Raw genomic sequence first — 18995 nt, forward strand, 5'->3', positions numbered from 1 at the left:
TAACAGAATGTTATTGTTTATTGCTAGGGAATTGAATACGAAAGTGGGAAGATTTTGCTTCATTATGTAGGGCATCACTGAGACCACATCTGAAGTTCTGTGCACATATTACATCTCCTATTTAAGGATTTTAATGCAGTTCAAAGGTTTACTAGATTAGAATCGGCAGGTTGTCCTATGAGGAAAGGTTGTATAGTTTAGGTGCATCGTCTGGAGTTTATGAGAGGGAAATATATTGAATGATGCAAGGTTCTGAGGGACCTGACAAGGTGAAAGTGGAGAGGATGTTTCTTGGATGAGATCAAGTACAAGGAGTCACTCTACAGAAATGAAGAGTCCGGATATAAATGAGATAATTTTCATCTCTCTGAGGGTGGTGCAAGCAGAGTCTTTGAACATTTTTAAAGGAGAGGCAGATGGATTCTTGATGATCAAAGGGGTGAAAAATAACTGGGAGTAGATGGGAATGTGGAGGTTACAATCAGAATCATAGCCATACAGCAGAGAAACAGGCCCTACAGCCCACTGAGTCTATGCCAACCATCGAGCACCTAGTTACGTGAATCCTACATCAATCACATTTTATTCTCCTCATCAACTTCCCTAGATTCTACCACTCACCTGCATACTAGGGGCAATTTACAGAGGCCAATTAACCCACCAACCTGCACATCTTTGGGATGTGGGAGGAAACTCAAGCACCCGGGGGAAACTCGTACGGTTCCAGGGAGAATGTGCAAACTCCACACAGACAGCACTGGAGGTCGGGAATGAACTCAGGTCTCTGGCACTGTGAAGTGGCAGCTCAGACCAGTCACGACCTTATTAAATGGTGAAGCAGGTTTGAGGGCCTGAGTGGTCTACTCCCAAATTCGTAGGTCTGGTCTCTGTGTGACTCCAGACCAAGAATGTGGTTAATTCATGAATGCAGCCTCAATTTGTGTGGCAAAACAGGGCAATTAGGACCACACACATCAGTGTTAGTCCACTGAGACAAACCATCACAAGAGAATCTTTAATACTGCTTAGTTATTGGTACAATTGGAAATGCTCATGTTTGGCTGGAAGGATTGGGTTCAAGCCCCAGCACACCATAAGCCCTGGGCTGATGACTCGGTGGATGACTGGTTTACCCGCACAGTATGTTTCACGGTCACAGAATCATCACTATTGTAACGTGGGCAGCAGATTTGCAAGCTCTGGCACACATCATTGGGATGATGAACAGATAATCTGTGTTTAAAGTATTTTCAGAAGATTAGCCAGGACAAGAGGGAAAATTTCTCAGCTTTTTCTTTTTTGAGACGTATGCATTCCTTAATGTCTCATCTAAAACACAGCAGCTGTAACAGTGCAGTGCTCTCTCAAACTGTACCTCAGTCTGGCCGTAGATAGTATGCTCCATGCTCTTCCCAATCTCTTGACCAACATTCCTCCCTCAATACACATTAGCAAGAACAGGCTTCACTTTACTTGCTAATCGTGGAACTTTGATTCCAATTTGGCTCCAAATTTACATCACAGAAGGAAGCCATTCAGCCCATTGTGTCTATGCTGGTTGGGAAGGTGCTATCAGGCTAACCTCACCTTGCAGCACTTCAAGGATGCATCCAAGTCCTTTTGTACAATGGCTGGGAAGCAAACTGAAAGCAGTCCTCACAAGGATGACACAGGAGACTCTTTACCTTTCAGTCCAGATGAAGGGTCTCAACCTGAAATGTCGACTGTCCATTTCCCTCCACAGATGCCGCCTGACCCGCTGAGTTCCTCCAGTCTTTTTGCGTGTTGCTCACAAGGGTGATGCCAGAAGTGCAGTGGGCAACTCCACAGGGAAGACCAAACAGGAGAGCACCAGACGAGAGGCAGAGTGAACAAATGAGTATATTCCTGGAGAGATCAGATTTTCCCCGGGCCTGGGCAATTTCTGTTACCATCTCAGATATCCCAGTGCATTACATTTCAAAAAATTAAAATTACAAGTTGGAAAGGAGAACCCCTGATAAAAGTCCTTGCCCCAGTTCATTTATGGTCCATGCAGCTTTCCCTAGTCCCCTGCGTCAATGTGTGCCTCTCATCGACTTGGATAGTTGACTTTCCATCGGAGTCCCCATGGGTTAGGTGTGGAAGTGCTTCCATGTGGGAGAGATGAGAAACAGAAGGGGTTATAAATATCACGTGTTTGCAGAACAAATCCAATGGGGAATACCAGAGAGTCATAGAGATACAGAATGGAAACAGGGTCTTTCGCCCAGAGTCCACACCGACTATCAAGAACACATTTATAACAATCTTATATCTACCCCATCTTTTTTTACCCTCCCCACATTCCCGTCAACTCCCTCCAGACTCTACCCTTCACCTACACACTAGGGACAATTTGCAGCAGCTAATTAACCTACCAGCCCGCACGTCTCTGGGATGTGGGAGGAAACTGGAGCACCCGGGGGGAAACTGATGCGGTCACAGGGAGAATGTGCAAACTCCACACAGACAGGTCAGGATTGAACCTAGGTTTCTGGCACCTGAGGTAGTGGCTCTACTAGCTGGGACACTTCCCTGGAGGGCAAGAATGCCAAGCTTAGTGCTTTTTCAGTTTTTATCTTGTTATTCCTTCATGGGTGTTAAGGGCAAGGCCCCTACCTCAAGGTGGGGGTGATCCACCTTCCCGAACCACTGCAGTCCTTCCGGTGTAGGTGCCCCCACAGTGCCGTTCAGAAGGGAGCTCCAGAATTTAGACCCAGAGATGAGAAATAGTGACGTCGGGACTGTGTGATCCCTCATACCCTCGCTGTGACTGTTCCACTCACATGAACCATGCCCATGGTGCTCTTCACCTGAGACAGACAGCCCCAAACACAGCAAACAAAGACAAGAGTGCAGATGCAATTTTAAGGTGTTTTAATGAAATCAATGACCTTGTTACAGGAATCTGGTACATCTGAGGCAACGTGCTGTTAGCAACAAGTTGCAAGACATGTATGAATGCATGTATAAGCAAAAATAAAACACAAAGAAACAACTTAACAAGGAATCATTGGAGATTTAACCTTTCCCCGAATCACAGTACGAGTGCTTTTCAAAAAAGTTTTATAGTGCAGTCTCTGTGCATATGCTCTCCACACACTTACTGAGAGAGGCACAAGACACAATGGATTATTATATTGAAGATCACGTACCCTAAAAGGCCACAGCAATCTGCTTCTGTTTAATTCCACCGATACTCCCTTAACATTCGTACATTAACATATAGAATAAGTTGAGCTAACTGCGATTTCATTGAACATTTCCAAGGCCCACTATCCGATTTCAATAAATTATTTGAATGGGGTGGAAAAGATAGCATGTAAAACAAGGTGAAGAATTGTTTGATTTTTCTACTTTATGTCTTCAAATTGGAACAAAAGGTGTGTTCTTGCTATAAGGTGGAAGGAAGAGTAACAGGTGATGCTTTTCGGAGTCTAGTTCCCGGCTTGTGTCAGGATGTTACAACATGGATGTCCTTGTGTTTAGCCCCACACACCTCTCCCAATCAGTTCCATTCTCCGACATCCACCCTGGCTCACCCGAGGGGAGAGCTACCTGGACCCTATGCTTGCCAGGATTGGAAGGTTAAGCTTCAGGACCGCGAGCCATCCGGGGACTAAAGAAACAGAGATTGCTTCATTCTATTTGAATGCTGCCAAGAATTGGTTCTTGGGGGGGGGGGGGGGGGGGGGGGGGGCGCGATGCATAGAGTTCAGTTCAGAGAGACTTTGGGAAAATGACTTGCGTGTTTGGTGATCTTATGCCAAGGTTGGAAGTTCACTCTTTGCCAATCCCAGGGGTGTGCTGAAGGGCTCGGAAGACTATCTCCCACTATTGAGCCTCTCTGGCGGCAGCTGTGCCCAATTTTTGAGATTGGCCGGGATAGCATCGAAGGTTTGCAGATTGGGAGCTCACGGGATGTCAGGTGGGTGAACTTGGACCAAAGTTCCTGGGAATCTCCTGCAAGCGCTCTACCACAGATCCTGCCAGCAAGGAACGTTTCCACATTACACTGGAGCCCCTGCTTACTTGGTGAATGCGGTTTAAGAAAAAAAAGAGGTATGTGTACCTCCAGGTGTCACAGATGGGGTGGGGGGGGGGGTGCGGGCGTAACTCCAGTGGTGGTCCTCAGCAGGTGGTGTTGAAGAGGTGGGGGGGAGGGGGGGGTGAGGAGAACATGAGGGAGACCAGTGGAGGAGATGCAGCTGGTTGGGTGTGACCCTGCTGTGCGCTGTGGCACTTAGAACCAGTACCGTTGGGGGAAGCACACAGTCTGGTGATTCTTCCAATCAGACTGAAGCTTCAAATCATGTGGCTCCCCAACCAATGAGCGAGACTCTAATGGCCACAGGGAGCCTGCTACAACAGTCAAGTCTCATGAGGTTGGAAGGCACTCGGGAATGATGAACGCCTCCTCCCTCCAATGCTGCTCACTTCTCCCACAAGGAGGCTTGCTCGCTCGTAGCCACCTGTCCCCACACACTATCCCAAACACGTCTGCTTCTGGTTAGCTCCCTCTGTCCCACCCACCCCACACCCCGAGGTACTGGTCATTGGTTGCCGATCTCACTCCAGCTCTCCCTCCCTCCCGGTGTGAGGCCAGACCAGAGAGAGTTGGGTGGGAGGGGGCATGGCCCTCAGGAATGAGTCAGATCCTTGCTCCCTCCTGATGCCATACGCGGTGCTCTCCAGTGAGGAAGCAATCGGGAGATGGGGAGATCACTCATTTGCTCAACCTTAATTTAACTCAGAGGGCAGTGCGGCTACAGAGGAAGGGGTGCGCTCATTCAGAACATGGGTGGTCCTTCAGAGTAAAGGAATACCATGATGCCAGTGGTGCCCCTACCACGTTGAAGGAGACAGGGCCTGAAACCTCTCAAACATCATCCTCTTTTGGTACAGAGTTAAGTGCGACTTCAGATTTCAAAGAGGCCTCAGAGCCATGAGGAGGAGATTCTGTCAATCCTGTCACAGCCCAACCTTATACACTCCTTCTGCTAAGCTGCATGCTCCAATTGATTCTAAAATCCCGGAGAACGAGCGGCAGTGTTCCCCCCACCGAATCCCACTTTAAATCCCAAAGGTTTCTACTCATTTCTCCAGCAAGAAGGCTGCGGGCACTAAAGATTTACAGCTGGAACATTCTGCAACTGAAGCCTCTTCCTGTCCTGCTGCTGCCGCCGCCCATGACGAAAGGGCCACAGGGGAATCAGGAGCTGCCGTTGGGGATGATCCCACAGGAACAGCGGAGCGTGGCTGAACTCACAAGCTCTGCCCGTGGGCAACGGTGCCAAGAGTGGGAAGCTCCTACCAGCTGTAGCTATTCAGTGGGGCTTCACTCATTCTCTCTTCTCCCCACGCCTTGGTGTCCAGCAAGTGGATAGCCCAGAGTTCCCACTCCATCAACAGTCCACCCATTCAGGGCAGCAGGTCTTGGGTAGAAGAGGGATGCCAGGGACCTCTGCGCTCCATTGGAAGTGCAGCCATGTTCCAAACACATAGGTCGGGCAAAACAACAATTAACAAGCACATAGGGAGCGCCCTTGGTGGCTGCAGCCCACCAGCAGGGGACGAAGAGGGGGGAGGAATGGTAGCCAACTGCATCACCTGTCCCAGGTACTAGGGAGCAGGTCCAAACCCAAATGTAAGAGGGTGATATGGCACACACGCCATACAGGTATCCAGAACTGCGCAGCACAAAAGACCACTTATAGCCTCATTTCAAACAACACTACTGACGGGTGCTAAAAATACCAAACAGCCTTAGATGCTGCCAAACTCAATTAGGCACAGCTCCACCATCCTGCATCTCACCATCTTCCTTTGTGCAGACATTTGATGTGCAGCAATAATCACAGCAGACCTTGCAATGTCGGCAGGAATAAATAACATTGACAAACCCCAATGGGAAACAAAAGTGAAACCTATTTACAGATAAGCTCCAAATATACAGAACCCATTAGCAGTGCGGCAATAGTTTTGTCCTTCAAGATAATTCCTATTGTGTTTAAGTGCTGCATTCGGAGAATTCACTGGGACTGCAGCAAGTACTGCAGCCTAAATAGAGCAGCAGCTCAAGGGAGTTCCGTGTTTAGGGAGACCATAAGAAGCCTCTGGATCCCATTTCCAGGAATGCACAGGAAACTATTGAAAGATCCATGGAATCAAGGGCACCAGGCAAGGGGGAGGTTTAAGCCATTTGCATTGGTTGGATAACCGGCCTGTGGTGTGACAGGAGAAGGTTCCTGTATTTTAGGGAAAAAGGCTTTGTGATGTTTCCTCCCTCGTCTAATCAAACATTCAACCTCCTCCTGCGTCAAAGGGAAGGGATTCCAGCTGGAGACTTCTGAAACAGTCGCTCTTGCTGTTAGTGTGGACAGCTAGCAAGTTATTCAACTACAGGGGGCATCACGCCGGTCTTATAGTGATATCCCATCCCACCCCACCCCACCCCCTGCTAACTCCAGAGCTCCTGCTTTGTTTCAGCTCCACTGACAGTACAGACCAGAAATAATATCTGCCTTATTGATGCTAAATAGATACTGACACACATTCAGTCAATAAGCCACCGGGACAAAACACCTGCAAAGTAGATAAGAATTCGACTGTATGCAAGAGAGCACTGTGCAACAGGAGAAGAAATATTGGCAATGGACGGGCTTTTGTTGGTTATGTCAAGCCTAATAATGGCTCACAAGGATGCCTTTAGATTCAATCTGTTTCTGCATTGTCCAGTGGGGCTTGTATACGACTCTCATTTCAAGGTGATCCCTGCACATCACCACTCGTGGGAGAGAAGCGAGGGGACCTGTGTGCACTAGATCTCAGGAGGAAAAGACAAACGTTTCCAGGACCAGCGGTAATACAACAGCACACTTCATAGCCGGCAGGAAGCCTGGGAACTCCCCTTCCTACACGTAGGCAGAGGGCAACAGCAAGAAAAAAAAAACAGCCTGTAGATTTTTATACTCCAGGGATTAAACCTGCTCCAACCCACTCTTCTGATGGCTCCATAAATTATTCCATTCTACCAGGACAAAATATTCCAGCTGCTACTCGCACAGTGGGGCGGACAAATCAGACCTGCAGATTAACTGCCTGTGAGAGGTTTGCTCTGCAACAAGTGTCTAGTCCTAGTGCATCAATGTGAGAGATTTCCTGAGGTTTTGACCGCACAGTGGCAGGACTGTCATCCAGTGGTGTACTATAGATGCAGTGCAAATGATTAAGTGCACCAAGTCTACAGTTGACCCAATGCACCATACAACAGAAATTATCAGCTGGCAGCGAAGATTCTGTTGGTGTCTTTGACAAGCTGAACTAGAGGAATGACCATGCAAACTGCTCATATGTAACAAAGTGGTTCCTCCTTTCACTTCCTTCCCCACGTCCCAGATTCGAGATTCAGTACACCGAGTTATTTAACACTTTGGTAGTTCCACAGTCGGTAAAATCTGATTACAAACCTGCCAGCAAGATGCTATTAAGAGTTAATGGGGGGGGAAAAAAAAATCACCCAAATTGCTAGTTTAAAGTTAAACTGGAACTACACTGCTTAATGAAACACTGCGTCATCAGTTGAATGAAACAAGACTGCACGCTATTTCTGCCTGCGCTTCCTAGGACAGGACAAAGCTGTTTTATTAATCAGCGACCCCTCCCCCACAATATAATTGATGGATATTCATGAAGGGTGACTTTCTTTTAAAAAAAAGTTTGGGTGCATTTTTATTCAGGACCAGAGAAGGGTAGAAGATGACATACAGAAAGCAAGAGCAAGAGGAAAGCATGCAACAGAATATGCAGCATCTTCTTGGTTGCATGGGAATGTACTGAATGCTGCCTACAGACGCGTTTGGGGGGAGGGAAGGGAGAGAGGTATCTAGTTACGGCAACAGTATTAAGCAGGACATGACTTCCTCAGGCATTAAGTTCAAATGCATTAGTATTTGCCTGGAAGTGCAATGTTAGCAAATTCAATATGATAACCTCATTTGCTAACGTCACGTGGCAGGGTTTCAGAGTCCAGATATTTCAACAGGCCTCTTGTGTGACTCATCAACCACCAGAAAGCTAAAAGCGGCTCTTCCAGGCCTGGGGACAGGGAGGTGGGCCGAGAATGCATCAATTTTGGATTGAGCATTACCTGTGACATTGATAAGAGCAAAAAGTAACTAGTTCACGGGTCAACCTGTGGGGCAGTCAGTAAGTCTTCCCCTCAGTTACAGAAAGCAGCTGTTAGATAGAGCAGCAACTAGCAGCCTAGGTCCCAAAGTAGAGGCTGCAGCTGGTTTCAACAGTGGCCAAGATTCAGCTGACAACCACCACCCCAGTCGGTATCCTGTCTGATGGACTGACTCAGGAAGCTTGTACCATTAAGCCAAGGCACCAGAAGTTCCGTCAGACGTTTCTAAAGGGCAAGTCTCTTTCTTCAAACATTGCCACAGTGACCTGCTGCTTCCTCACAATGAACAAATGCAGAAACAGAGCTCTGGTCAAACTAATGAAAAGGCCTGGTGCAGAAGGCAGCAGACGCACACTTCCTTCGTCTCGTTGGGAGGGGGAAGGGGGTGGAGAGGAACCCAGGAGGCAGAGGGCATAGCATCCAACAGATGGCACAGTGCTGGGCATCCCGCCAGGGAACACATCAAACTATCCTGTAACACACTCGAGGTCAGGCGACATCATAAATTGCCAGCACTGAACTGCATGCTTTAATCATTATCCCAACCCCAGGTGTGTGTCAGCACTGAGATGTCTATATACAACCGTCTGGCGTGTACCTTGCTGCTTGCAGGTTATTTCTATCCATTGCTTGTGGAGACATTTGCTCACTGCTCGATACAAACCCCAAAGTCTGCTCCCACGTCCCAAAGGGGAGTTGAACTATTTAAATGAGTACACTGTGGGTCAATGGACTGACTCTGCTAAGGGAAAGTCCCATTTTAGTGATAATTTTTTTTTGACAAATTATGTTTCTATGAGAGACAGGGCAGGAGAGAGAAGTAAAGAGGGGATGGGTGGAGGCAGGAGGGAAAGGCCAAGGGAGGTGGGAGAGACAGTCTGAGGAGAATGGGGGAAGATCACCCAGGCAGAGAGTATAAAAGCAGGCACACCATCTATCATCCAGTATCCCTTATACATCCCATTTCTGCAAAAGACACTTTGAACGTGTCCAGTACCTGAATTTGGCCAACACGTGTGGTGAGATCCCTTGTCCTGAGGGAGGTCCAGTGAGGTGGGATTCTCAAGAGTTGGGCCTGGTTGCTCAACTGAGACCAACTCTGACCTTTGGATCAGGTTGAAGTGAGTTTGGATTAGGCTGAAATACTTTAAAACAGTTGAAAATAAATATTAACTTGTTAACTGTGTTAAAGTTGTAACGCATGGCTATATTGCACTGTAGTGCAGGATTTAGGCCTATTTTGTGATGCAGGGCTCAACACTCTGCTTGCATTAGCTTAAAGTTAAGATGCAACAAAAATGCCAGCATTTGAGGTGCTGCAACCACTGGGGAAGGGGCAGTTAAGAAAACACAACAAGCCTGCACTTTAGAAGTCCCTCACAGATATTTAACAACTGCTTTGTAGTTGCAGTTTTTGAGTGGTTAAAGGGTCCAATTGGATCAAGAACTGGTGAGGACATTTCACAGATCAATGCCACAGAAGTTAAGCAAAAACGTGCAGTCAGTAGCCTTTAAGAATGTGAATAATTCCTACTAGATACAGTTCTAGAGTACTTGTACTCTGGTACTTCAGTGGTGGTCATTCTTCCTGTCTGAGCAGAGACATTGAACGCTGCAGGGCTTCTCAAACTTGGGACACGAGGTGCAGGCTTCAGTTTTTGCCCACTAACTGCACACCAGATTGTGGGTCAGGGTGCTGGAACTTCTGTGTTGCCTGGTGCCAGTGAGGACCCTGGCCCTACCCCAGCCAAGACACACTCATGTAGGTTTGCCTGACTCAAAACCGCTAGGAATTTACCTCCTGGAAGTGTTAGTATGTTAAATACTACTGCCCGCTGTTAGCAGCTGCTTCAGGCTCCATGCAGCCCTCATCTACCTGTCCCTGTGATTATGGCCGTGTGGGAAGGAATGTTCTCCCACCTGCTTGATACGTGCAGGCAGGATTCAGAGGGCCAGACTTCTCTTTGGAGTATGCCATGACGAATATAAAAAAAGATTAGCAGAAAATAATCCAGTTGGGAATGCTGTGGGAGCTAATGTAACATTTATCAAGGCAAGATGACAAAATATTAATAGGAAGCGAGGTTGGCTGAAGAACAGCTTAACTTTCTTTCCAGAACCCAAGGGAAACTTAGTACTGCAAGTCCTTTGCTCTTCAGTTATTGAGTTTGGTAGGGAGAAGGAATGGGGACATGCAGCTGGGACTGACAACGAGACAAGGTGTTGGTTTATAGCTGCAATGTTAAAGGTGGATAGAAACTGAACAGTTAACCATTTGTACGGTAACACTGAGCAACCGTTGGGTTCAGATTTATTCAGCCCCAGTATTGTTGGGATACTTGAACGGAGCAGTGAAGAATCTGCCAACTCTACAGGGTGTTGAATGGCGATCTCTTGTTGAGCATACTAACCACTCACCACCGTGCCAGAAACAGTTCCCAGTGGTGGAGGGAGAGGACACAGAGGGGAGGTTCAGCCTCAGTCCTCTGGATAGTATGGGAATGTAGGTGGTCTTTACACCTTCATACTGCAATGCAACAGGGTCTGGACAACCCATCCCCTGTTGGGTTCAGTCAGAGATTGAGGACAGGACAGGCATAACCTGCTGTTGAGCTGTGGGCGGGGTGATGGGTCATCCTCAAGATAACTGTCACAGAACCATTCCCCCCAACCCAACAAACACTAAATGTTTGCGTCGAAGTATGAAATATAAAGATATTTCTCTTCAGTATTGGAAAGTTGGAACCCTGTTCTCAGAAAGGTGCAGCAGGAACAAGATTTGTAATTTATCTTTGTTGGGGAACCGTCTTAAGAAAGCAAAAGGATTTGCAGTACGCTTATCTGAATGGCTCCTCTTATGTTCCCATAAATGGACCAAGATCCAACCCTTGGACAGGACAGAGAGGAAGGGATAGGGTAACAGAGCACGGTCATAAATGTGCAAGCTAATATTGTAAAAGAAGCCTGGCAGAGAACAAGCACTCTCGCTCTATCAGATAAGCAAGATATCAGGAGAGGAGGAAGGAGGCTTGAAGTCAGGACAGGGACAATTAGGTTAGCAGGTAGAGAACCAGAATGTGCAAAAGCCTTGATGAGAGCAAAGAGAAACCAATCACCCAGTGCAAAAATAGTGCTACCCACGCTGCACTGGGATTGATTACACTGCCAATTGCAAAGTAAACTTAAATAAAATGTTATTGTGCCACTCGTGCTAATGCACAATAAGTTGCGATTATGTGAGAATGGAGGAAGTCTATCTACATTGACCAATTTGAACAATAAATACACTCAGAATGGCGGTAGCGAATGAAGTCTATTGCACGGAGTTTGCCAGTATAGTTATGGGTTAAGTAACATCACTCTTTACTGAAATAAAATTTAAACAGCCCAAATGGGAGAATCTAAACCATTCCACACACATCTTGTGTGGTCTCTTTTTGAAAAAGAGGATATTATTTTCCATCTTTGCACCCTGTGGAGTCATGTGGCTAGGAAAGCTAACCAAAAGGGATACAGTTATATAAAACATTGGAATCGTAAGGATTGCTCACTAAACAGGCAGATGACACACAGTATACTGTACAGGGAGGATCACTGGGTCATTAGACCTCAAGGCAAGGCACCAACCCCCAGATAAATCAACCAAGGCCAGTGCTTCACCCCCTGGTCCTAAGGTTTCCATCAAACTGATCAACTTGCAGCACTGTTGGAGAGAAGAAAAAGAGCGGTCAGACCTATTACCAAGTAAGATTGCAACAACTCACATAGAAATTTTCTTTAACTTAAAACATATCCCCAAGAACATCTGTAGCCTTAAAGAGCAATGGAAACTGTGACAGTTCAGTCTGAATAGTCTACATTACTTTCACCTGAAGTCAAGGATGAACCATTCCCATTTAACATACCACGTCAATGGTTCAGTGCATTAAAGGTACGTGTGTTACTGTCTCAATCCTCAAAGCTATCACTGATTCCCATGTGGGATGGCAGTGTTCAGTTATTTGTCCTAAGCACTATGCTTTAGTTGAAGAAATATACATACTTAGTTTACCTGCCCAATATTCATGCGTATCCTTTGAGTTCGTTTACCTTGTTGTAACGATATTCAACAACTGAGCATCCACAGCCTCCCCGAGAAGAGAATTCCAAAGATTTAACACCTTACACGAAGATAATTTACCTCACCTCATTCAGCTCCTAAATGGCTGCTCTCTTATCCTGAGACACTGCCCCAGATGTAGGTTCTCCAGTCTGAGGAAACAGTTCCTTAGCATCTACCTTGTCAATCCCTCCCAGAATCCTGGATGTTCCATTCTTCCAAACTCCAGCGGGTATAGGCCCGTCTTCCTCACTCTCTCTCTCTCTACAGGACAAGTTTATTTGATCTTGGTCTTATGTGGGATTTGCCGATCACGGCTACAAATACCGTCTATCCAATCTCCAGGCAAAGTCAAATCCAACTAACCATTCTCAGATTCCTAATTTTACTTTAGATATTCATCCTACAATAAGATTAAAAGAAAAAAAATGCGGCGCTGGAACATCAATAGAAAACTGATGATAAAATATAATACAAGATCTGAAGAGGAAAGTGAAGGCATTTTCAAAATCATGAGATTCTAATCATCACCTAATACAAGTTGCACAATACAGGTTAGATACAGGGTAAAGCTCCCTCTACACTGTCCCATCACACACTCCCAGGGCAGTATCAGTACAGGTTAGACACAGAGTAAAGCTCCCTCTACACTGTCCAATCAAAACACTCCCAGGGCAGGGACAATATGGGTTAGATACAGAGTAAAGCTCCCTCTACACTGTCCCATCAATACACTCCCAGGGCAGTATCAGTACAGGTTAGATACAGAGTAAAGTTCCCTCTACACTGCCCTGCCAAACATTTCCAGGGTAGAGACAGTAGAGGTTTATGCAAATCAGAAATGAAATTGAATGTTCCTGTTCTTAGATGCTTCCTCTGAGACCTGGACTAAAATCCAGTCAAAACTGACAAGATAGCATTCGTTTCTTTCTGCAGAAGGTCTTGTTCAAAGTACACGGTGCCCATCCATTTGGTTATGACTTAAACCTTTTGGAACTTCATTCACCTACCTTAGTATCTTTATCTCAACAAAAATCCCATCAATCTCAGTACTGAAAATGTTAACTCACCCCCAAGCACAGCAACATTCTGGGGGAAAGCTCCAGTACACTCTCTATGAAGAAAAGCTTCCTACATCAGCTCTGATCAGCCCAGCTTTGATTTTAAGGTGATGCCCCCTTTGTTCTTGAGTTACTAGTCAGAGGAACTCTCTCCTAGGGACCTTAACTAATCCTTTAACCACCTTAGACACTCAACCAGATCCCCATAAGTCTTTCACATCCAAAACACGCAGCGATCTTACCTGCTTTTACATGAGCTCCGCAGCATCAGGTCACCACCGCCGTGCCTAGCAGTTGCACTGCTGTTTGTTTTGTGTCTGCATGCTTCTGGGCTGCCGCAGTTGGCGTAGTGAGGCATCACCGTACTGGATCCCCGAGCCCATGCGCTCAGGGTCTAGCTCCCCTGTAAATTACCAAGAAGATAGGAGCTGCATTTACTTAGAGTCACACAACATAGAAACAGGTCCCGAGTCCAGGCCAATCAACCACCCATTGACATTAATCCCATTTTTAAAAAAATTCTCTCCACATTCCCAACAATTTATGTCTGTCCTGATGCAGGGGTTTGACCCGAAACATCAGCAATTCCTCCCCCCCCCCCCCCCCCCCCCACAGATGCTGCTTGACCTGCTGAGTTCCACCAGCAGATTGTTTATCGCTCCAGATTCCAGCATCTGCAGTCTCGTGTTTCCATACTGCACTCGGTGTTCACAATGTGGTCTCCTCTATACTCCTGTCACATTAATTCCTTGTCCCACTTCACTCTGACCTCTCTGCCTTTGGGCACTCACAGTTTTCCAATGTAAATTTGAGGAACAGCATCTCACCTTCAATTTGGGCACCTTGGAGCTTTTGGGACTCAATACCAAATTCAACAATTTCAGTTAAGCACTTCCCCCCCCACCCCCTCCCCCAGTCCATAGATGTTACAAAAGGGCAGCACAGGAGTGCAATGAGCAGAGTGGCTGCCCCACAGCGCCGGTGACCAAAGTTCAATCCTGATCTCTGGTCCTGTCAGTGCGGAGTTTGCACGTTCTCCCTGTGACTGCGTGGGTTTCCCACAGGTGCTCTGGTTTCCTCCCACGTCCCAATGACATGCGGGTTGGTAGGTTAATTGGCCGCTGTAAATTGCTTCTAGTGAGTGGTAGAATCTGGGGGCAGTTGATGGGAAAGTGGGGACAATAAAAATTAGGATTAATTTCAGATGTTGATGGGTGTTTGACAGAACAGATTTGGTGGCCAAAGGGGCCATGAGATGTTGTTGGACAATCGTCTCTCCATGGCTTCTAACTGCAGGTATTTAAGATCATGGTTTCCTTGATAACTTTGCTCTGCACCCTATCACAGACATTTCCTTTGTTGTCTCCACTCTTTCCCCCTTTTCTGTAACTAAGACACACACTTTTATCCTCACTTTTCCAACTCCGACAATGGGTTATTGACCTGAAACGCTGGCTCTGCCTCCCTCTCCATGGATGCTACCCGACCTGCTGAGATCTTCTGGCATTTTGCATTTTTGTTTCAACTATTACTCTACCAACTGAACTACAGACAACTGCAGGGTCCAAAACCCCATCCATTAGAAAAAGTCAGGCCGACATACCCGGTAATTAACTCTACCATATGGAATTCTTAAATTCCAGGTAAAACTGCTGGTTCACTAGTCATTTATTAATTACAGCAGATAATGCATTATATAATTTCATCTCAATGCACTAAGAAACACCTAAATCAGCAACAATTTGCATTGATATAGTATCTTCAATGGAGTAAAACCTTCTAAAGCACATGTGAGGAATTTAAGGAACAGTCAAGATGCAATGAGAACTCCCTAACCTGTCTTTAAACAGCGCCCTGGGATCTTTAACATTTACCTGAGCAGAAGATTTGATTTAAAGTCTTAGCAAAAAGATAAAACGTCTCCCTTTCTGTGTAAGTATTCGACTTGGAGAAAGAAACAAGCTTCTTGTGATGCAACACGTGGACTAGGGAGACAGGCAGTTGAATAATTTACACCCAGTGAAATGTTTCTGGCCACTATTTAGTGACACATGTGTGGCAGCAGCTGAGACTTGACTGTGATCCTTGCTGTGGCTGAAGAATGTGACACTTGGACTTGAATGACGAATGCCCAAATGGCAAAGAAAACACCGTTTGAGTGTTTAACAAACAGAGGAAGGATTAATAGAGTCATACAACACAGGAACAGGCCTTTCAGCCCATCTGGTCCATGACAACCAAGATGCCCATCTAAGCTAGTTCCATTTGCTTGTGTTTGGCCCATATCCCTCTAACCTTTCCTATCCATGTACCTGTCCAAGTGTCTTTTAAATGCTGTTAATGTACCTGCCTCAACTGCTTCCTCTGGCTGCTCATTCCAGATACAGACCACCCTCTGGGTGAAAAAGTTGCCCCTTAGGTTCCTATTAAATCTCTTCCCTCTCACCTTAAAGCTGTGCCCTCTCGTCATTGATTCCCCAATGCTTAGATAGTGCAAGAACAGGCCCCTGCCCCCGGTGAACAGGCGATGTTCAGCTCAGTCCTTCGAGCGAGAGCAGGAGGGTGCTGGCATTGTGGGACCACAGGAAGTGGAGGCAAGAACAAAGCCCGAGAGGTTCACTGGTGGCAGGAGGGCAGAGAACAAACACTGTTCCGCAGCACATTTTGTTTTTACCTGATTCAATTTTATTTAAGATGGTCCTTGCACACTTCAGAAATGCTTCTTCCACATTTTCTCCAGTCAGTGCGCTTGTTTCCAGGAACATCAGCTCTACGGCAGGAAGACCAAAAGAATCTCAGGTGAGCTCTTTAAAAACCCTCAGTTACGTACTGTTACCCCAGCATCCCTTGTACAATGGTACAGTTGCTGTCCAAAGCCGGAGCAATGCACGGAGGGAAGGCGCAACCCCCAGCTTGCTGTCCCATTGACCTCAGTCACATTGCAGATGGGACAGGGCAAGCTTGGTGCTTCTTCACAAGCTCAGCCTGTACTCTCAACTGTTTGGTTTGCATAGAACCAATTAACTTCTTGCTGGCCTCTGCTCTCCAGTTTGCCTACAGCATAGAACAAGGCCACTCATCTCGTTGTGCCAGCTTGTTAAAAAAGCTATCCAATTAGTCCTGGTCCACACACCTTTCCCCTTGACCACCCCCCCACCAAAATTCTGTCTCAGTACCCGAGATGGTACGAGGAGAAACTTTTCCATGTGGCAAGGAGCAATGACCTGGCAAGCACAGTGGTGAAGCCTGTACAGCCACTGCCTCAGAGTTCCAGCAACACAGATTCAATCCTGAGATCTAGTGCTGTCTGTGTGGAGTTTGCCCGTTCTCCATGACTGCATGGGTTTCCTCTGAGTGCTCCGGTTTCCTCCCACATCCCAAAGTCGTGGGGTTGGTAGGTTAATTGGCTGCCGTAAATTGTTCCTGGTGTGTAGGTGAGTGGAAGGATCTTGGGGGACTAGATGAGAAAGTGGGGAGAATAAAAAATAGGATTAATGTAGGATTAGTTTTAATAGATGGATGATGGTCAACATGGATTCTGTGGGCCGAAGGGCCTGTATCGTGCTGTATCTCTCTCTGACTATCTGGAAGTCACTGCTTCAAAGTATGGTGGAAGCAGAGTCAATCATGGTTCAAAAGGTACTGGAGAGATACCCGATGGAGAGATCGCAGGGCTAATGGGAAAGAGCTGGGGAATGGGATTGACACAACCTCTTCTGTAGAGAGCTGGCACAGGCTCGATGGGCTGAGAGGTCTCTTTCCATGCTGTAATATTTCTATAATTCTATCCAGTTCCCTCTGAAAGGGAGCATGCAATCTGCTTCCACCACCCTCTCACCCAGGTGACATGATGTGTTTTCATGTAATGTGTGGTACTGGGATTTTCAGGAAAAGGTCAAACCACTGCAAGACCAATATAAAAAAGGGAACCTTGAGCAAATGCAGTGTCAGTAGAGATCAGGAGCCTCAGAGGTAGAAAGGCAGCAGCAGGTTCAATTTCACATTGGGTCAAGTCAGTCAGCGAATCTCATCTCGGGTCCCGTAACCGAGGTGGTAAAGATGGTAAAGAAAAGCCCAGACTTCTAAAAGTTCATTGGAAACCCCGCTTCAGGTATGTGGTAATTCCCTGCACGGGGATTTTGTGTGTAGGCCAGGAAGCTCTTGACTTGAGCAGGCCAACAGCAAAGAAGGTGCTTGAAAATCCTGATCAGGTTTCTGCTTTCACGCAGCACTGCAGGAAGGCGGAGACCCGTGGATGTTGAGCCAGTGCGAGAACAGGCTCCCTCTCCTGGTGACAGGCAATGTTCAGCTCACGAAGAACAGCCCTTTGTGCGAGAGCAGGAGGGTGCCGGCATTGTGGGACCATAGCCTTCAGGAGAAGGAAAACAGAAATAGAAGCAAGAACAAAGCTCGATCTTCCAGTGTGTTGGTCACTGCGATGCCAGAGAAGGCCAACAACTTCCTGATGCAGATTAGCTCAGGTTAGCTGGGAAACAACTAAACTGCAGAGAGTTACCATTTTCTTGTGCAAAGCGCGATGCCTCCAGGAACGTGACCTCTCGATCTGCGTCCAAGTCCTTCTTGTTCCCGCAGAGAATAATGACTATATTAGGACTGGCAAGGGTCCGGGCATCTGTCAACCAATTTGTGAGTGCGTTGTAGGTCTCACGGCTTCATAAGGAAAGAAAACAAAGGTCAGTTACATTTATTTTTTCTGGATAAGCTTTATAGAATCAAGGTGACGAGATGTAAATCACCCATAACCTAATGGAATGATGGAACAGGGTCGACCTCTTGTTCTCATCTTCCTTATGTACTGTTGCCATCTGTCCATTGGAAGCACACTCTCTGATATGCAAACTGCCTCATTTCCCTCTCCACACAGTGCAAGTTGCTTGATTGGGATCACATTGGTGAGCTTTGGTGGCTCACAAAGATTGCAGCAGATTCGAGGGGTTAATTGGCCCACCTGGCTCACCTTCAACAGAAACTACTCTCTTCACCGAATCACAGTATTGTGCTCGAAGTGCTTTACGACTTTGGCCCTGAACTTGTCTCTTGGCACTTTTCCACTGTGTTTGTGCTTTAGGGTAGAAACCGTGGTGCAAATGCTCTGCTTTATCAAGTTGCTCATTAGGCATTTCATAGGATTAGGAGTAGACCATTCGGCCCTTCAAACCGCTCCCCCATTCAATACAATCTAGGCCAACTATCCATCTCAGGTTCTTGCTCTTTCCCCCTACCCTTGATGCTTCGTGTCTAGTCACAAGATCACAAGACAAAGGAGCAGAAGTAGGCCATTCGGCCCATCGAGTCTGCTCCGCTACCTCCTGTGAGCTACACTATTCCCATCTAGACCCAATTCCCGGCCTTCTCCCCATATGCCTTGATACCTTGACTAATTAGATACCTATCAATCTCCTCCTTAAACACTCCCACTGATCAGGCCTCCACAGCTGTATGTGGCAACAAATTCCATAAATCCACGACCCTCTGGCTAAAGAAATTTCTTCTCATCTCTGTTCTAAATGGGTTACCCTCCAATTCTTAGACTGTGCTCTCTAGTCCTGGACTCACCCACCAAGGGAAACAGCTTAGCCACACCTACTTGTCCAGTCCTTTCAAC

General features: G+C 46.6%; 1 protein-coding gene across 1 annotated transcript in view; it reads right to left on the reverse strand.

Moving 5' to 3' along the window:
- Positions 1-2881: 2881 nt before the first annotated feature.
- Positions 2882-18995, reverse strand: part of rab4b (RAB4B, member RAS oncogene family) — a 48823-nt gene continuing 32709 nt past the window's right edge. Inside the window, exons 5-8 of the mRNA XM_052044094.1 lie at positions 17886-18040; positions 16044-16139; positions 13612-13772; positions 2882-11912 (exon numbers count right to left, since the gene is read on the reverse strand). Of these exons, the coding sequence (XP_051900054.1) occupies positions 13657-13772; positions 16044-16139; positions 17886-18040 (367 nt within the window). The 3' untranslated portion in view covers positions 2882-11912; positions 13612-13656. The remainder of the gene's footprint in view (positions 11913-13611; positions 13773-16043; positions 16140-17885; positions 18041-18995) is intronic.

This window comes from Pristis pectinata, chromosome 35 (genome assembly GCF_009764475.1).
Source record: "Pristis pectinata isolate sPriPec2 chromosome 35, sPriPec2.1.pri, whole genome shotgun sequence".
In the NCBI taxonomy this organism is placed as follows: domain Eukaryota; kingdom Metazoa; phylum Chordata; class Chondrichthyes; order Rhinopristiformes; family Pristidae; genus Pristis; species Pristis pectinata.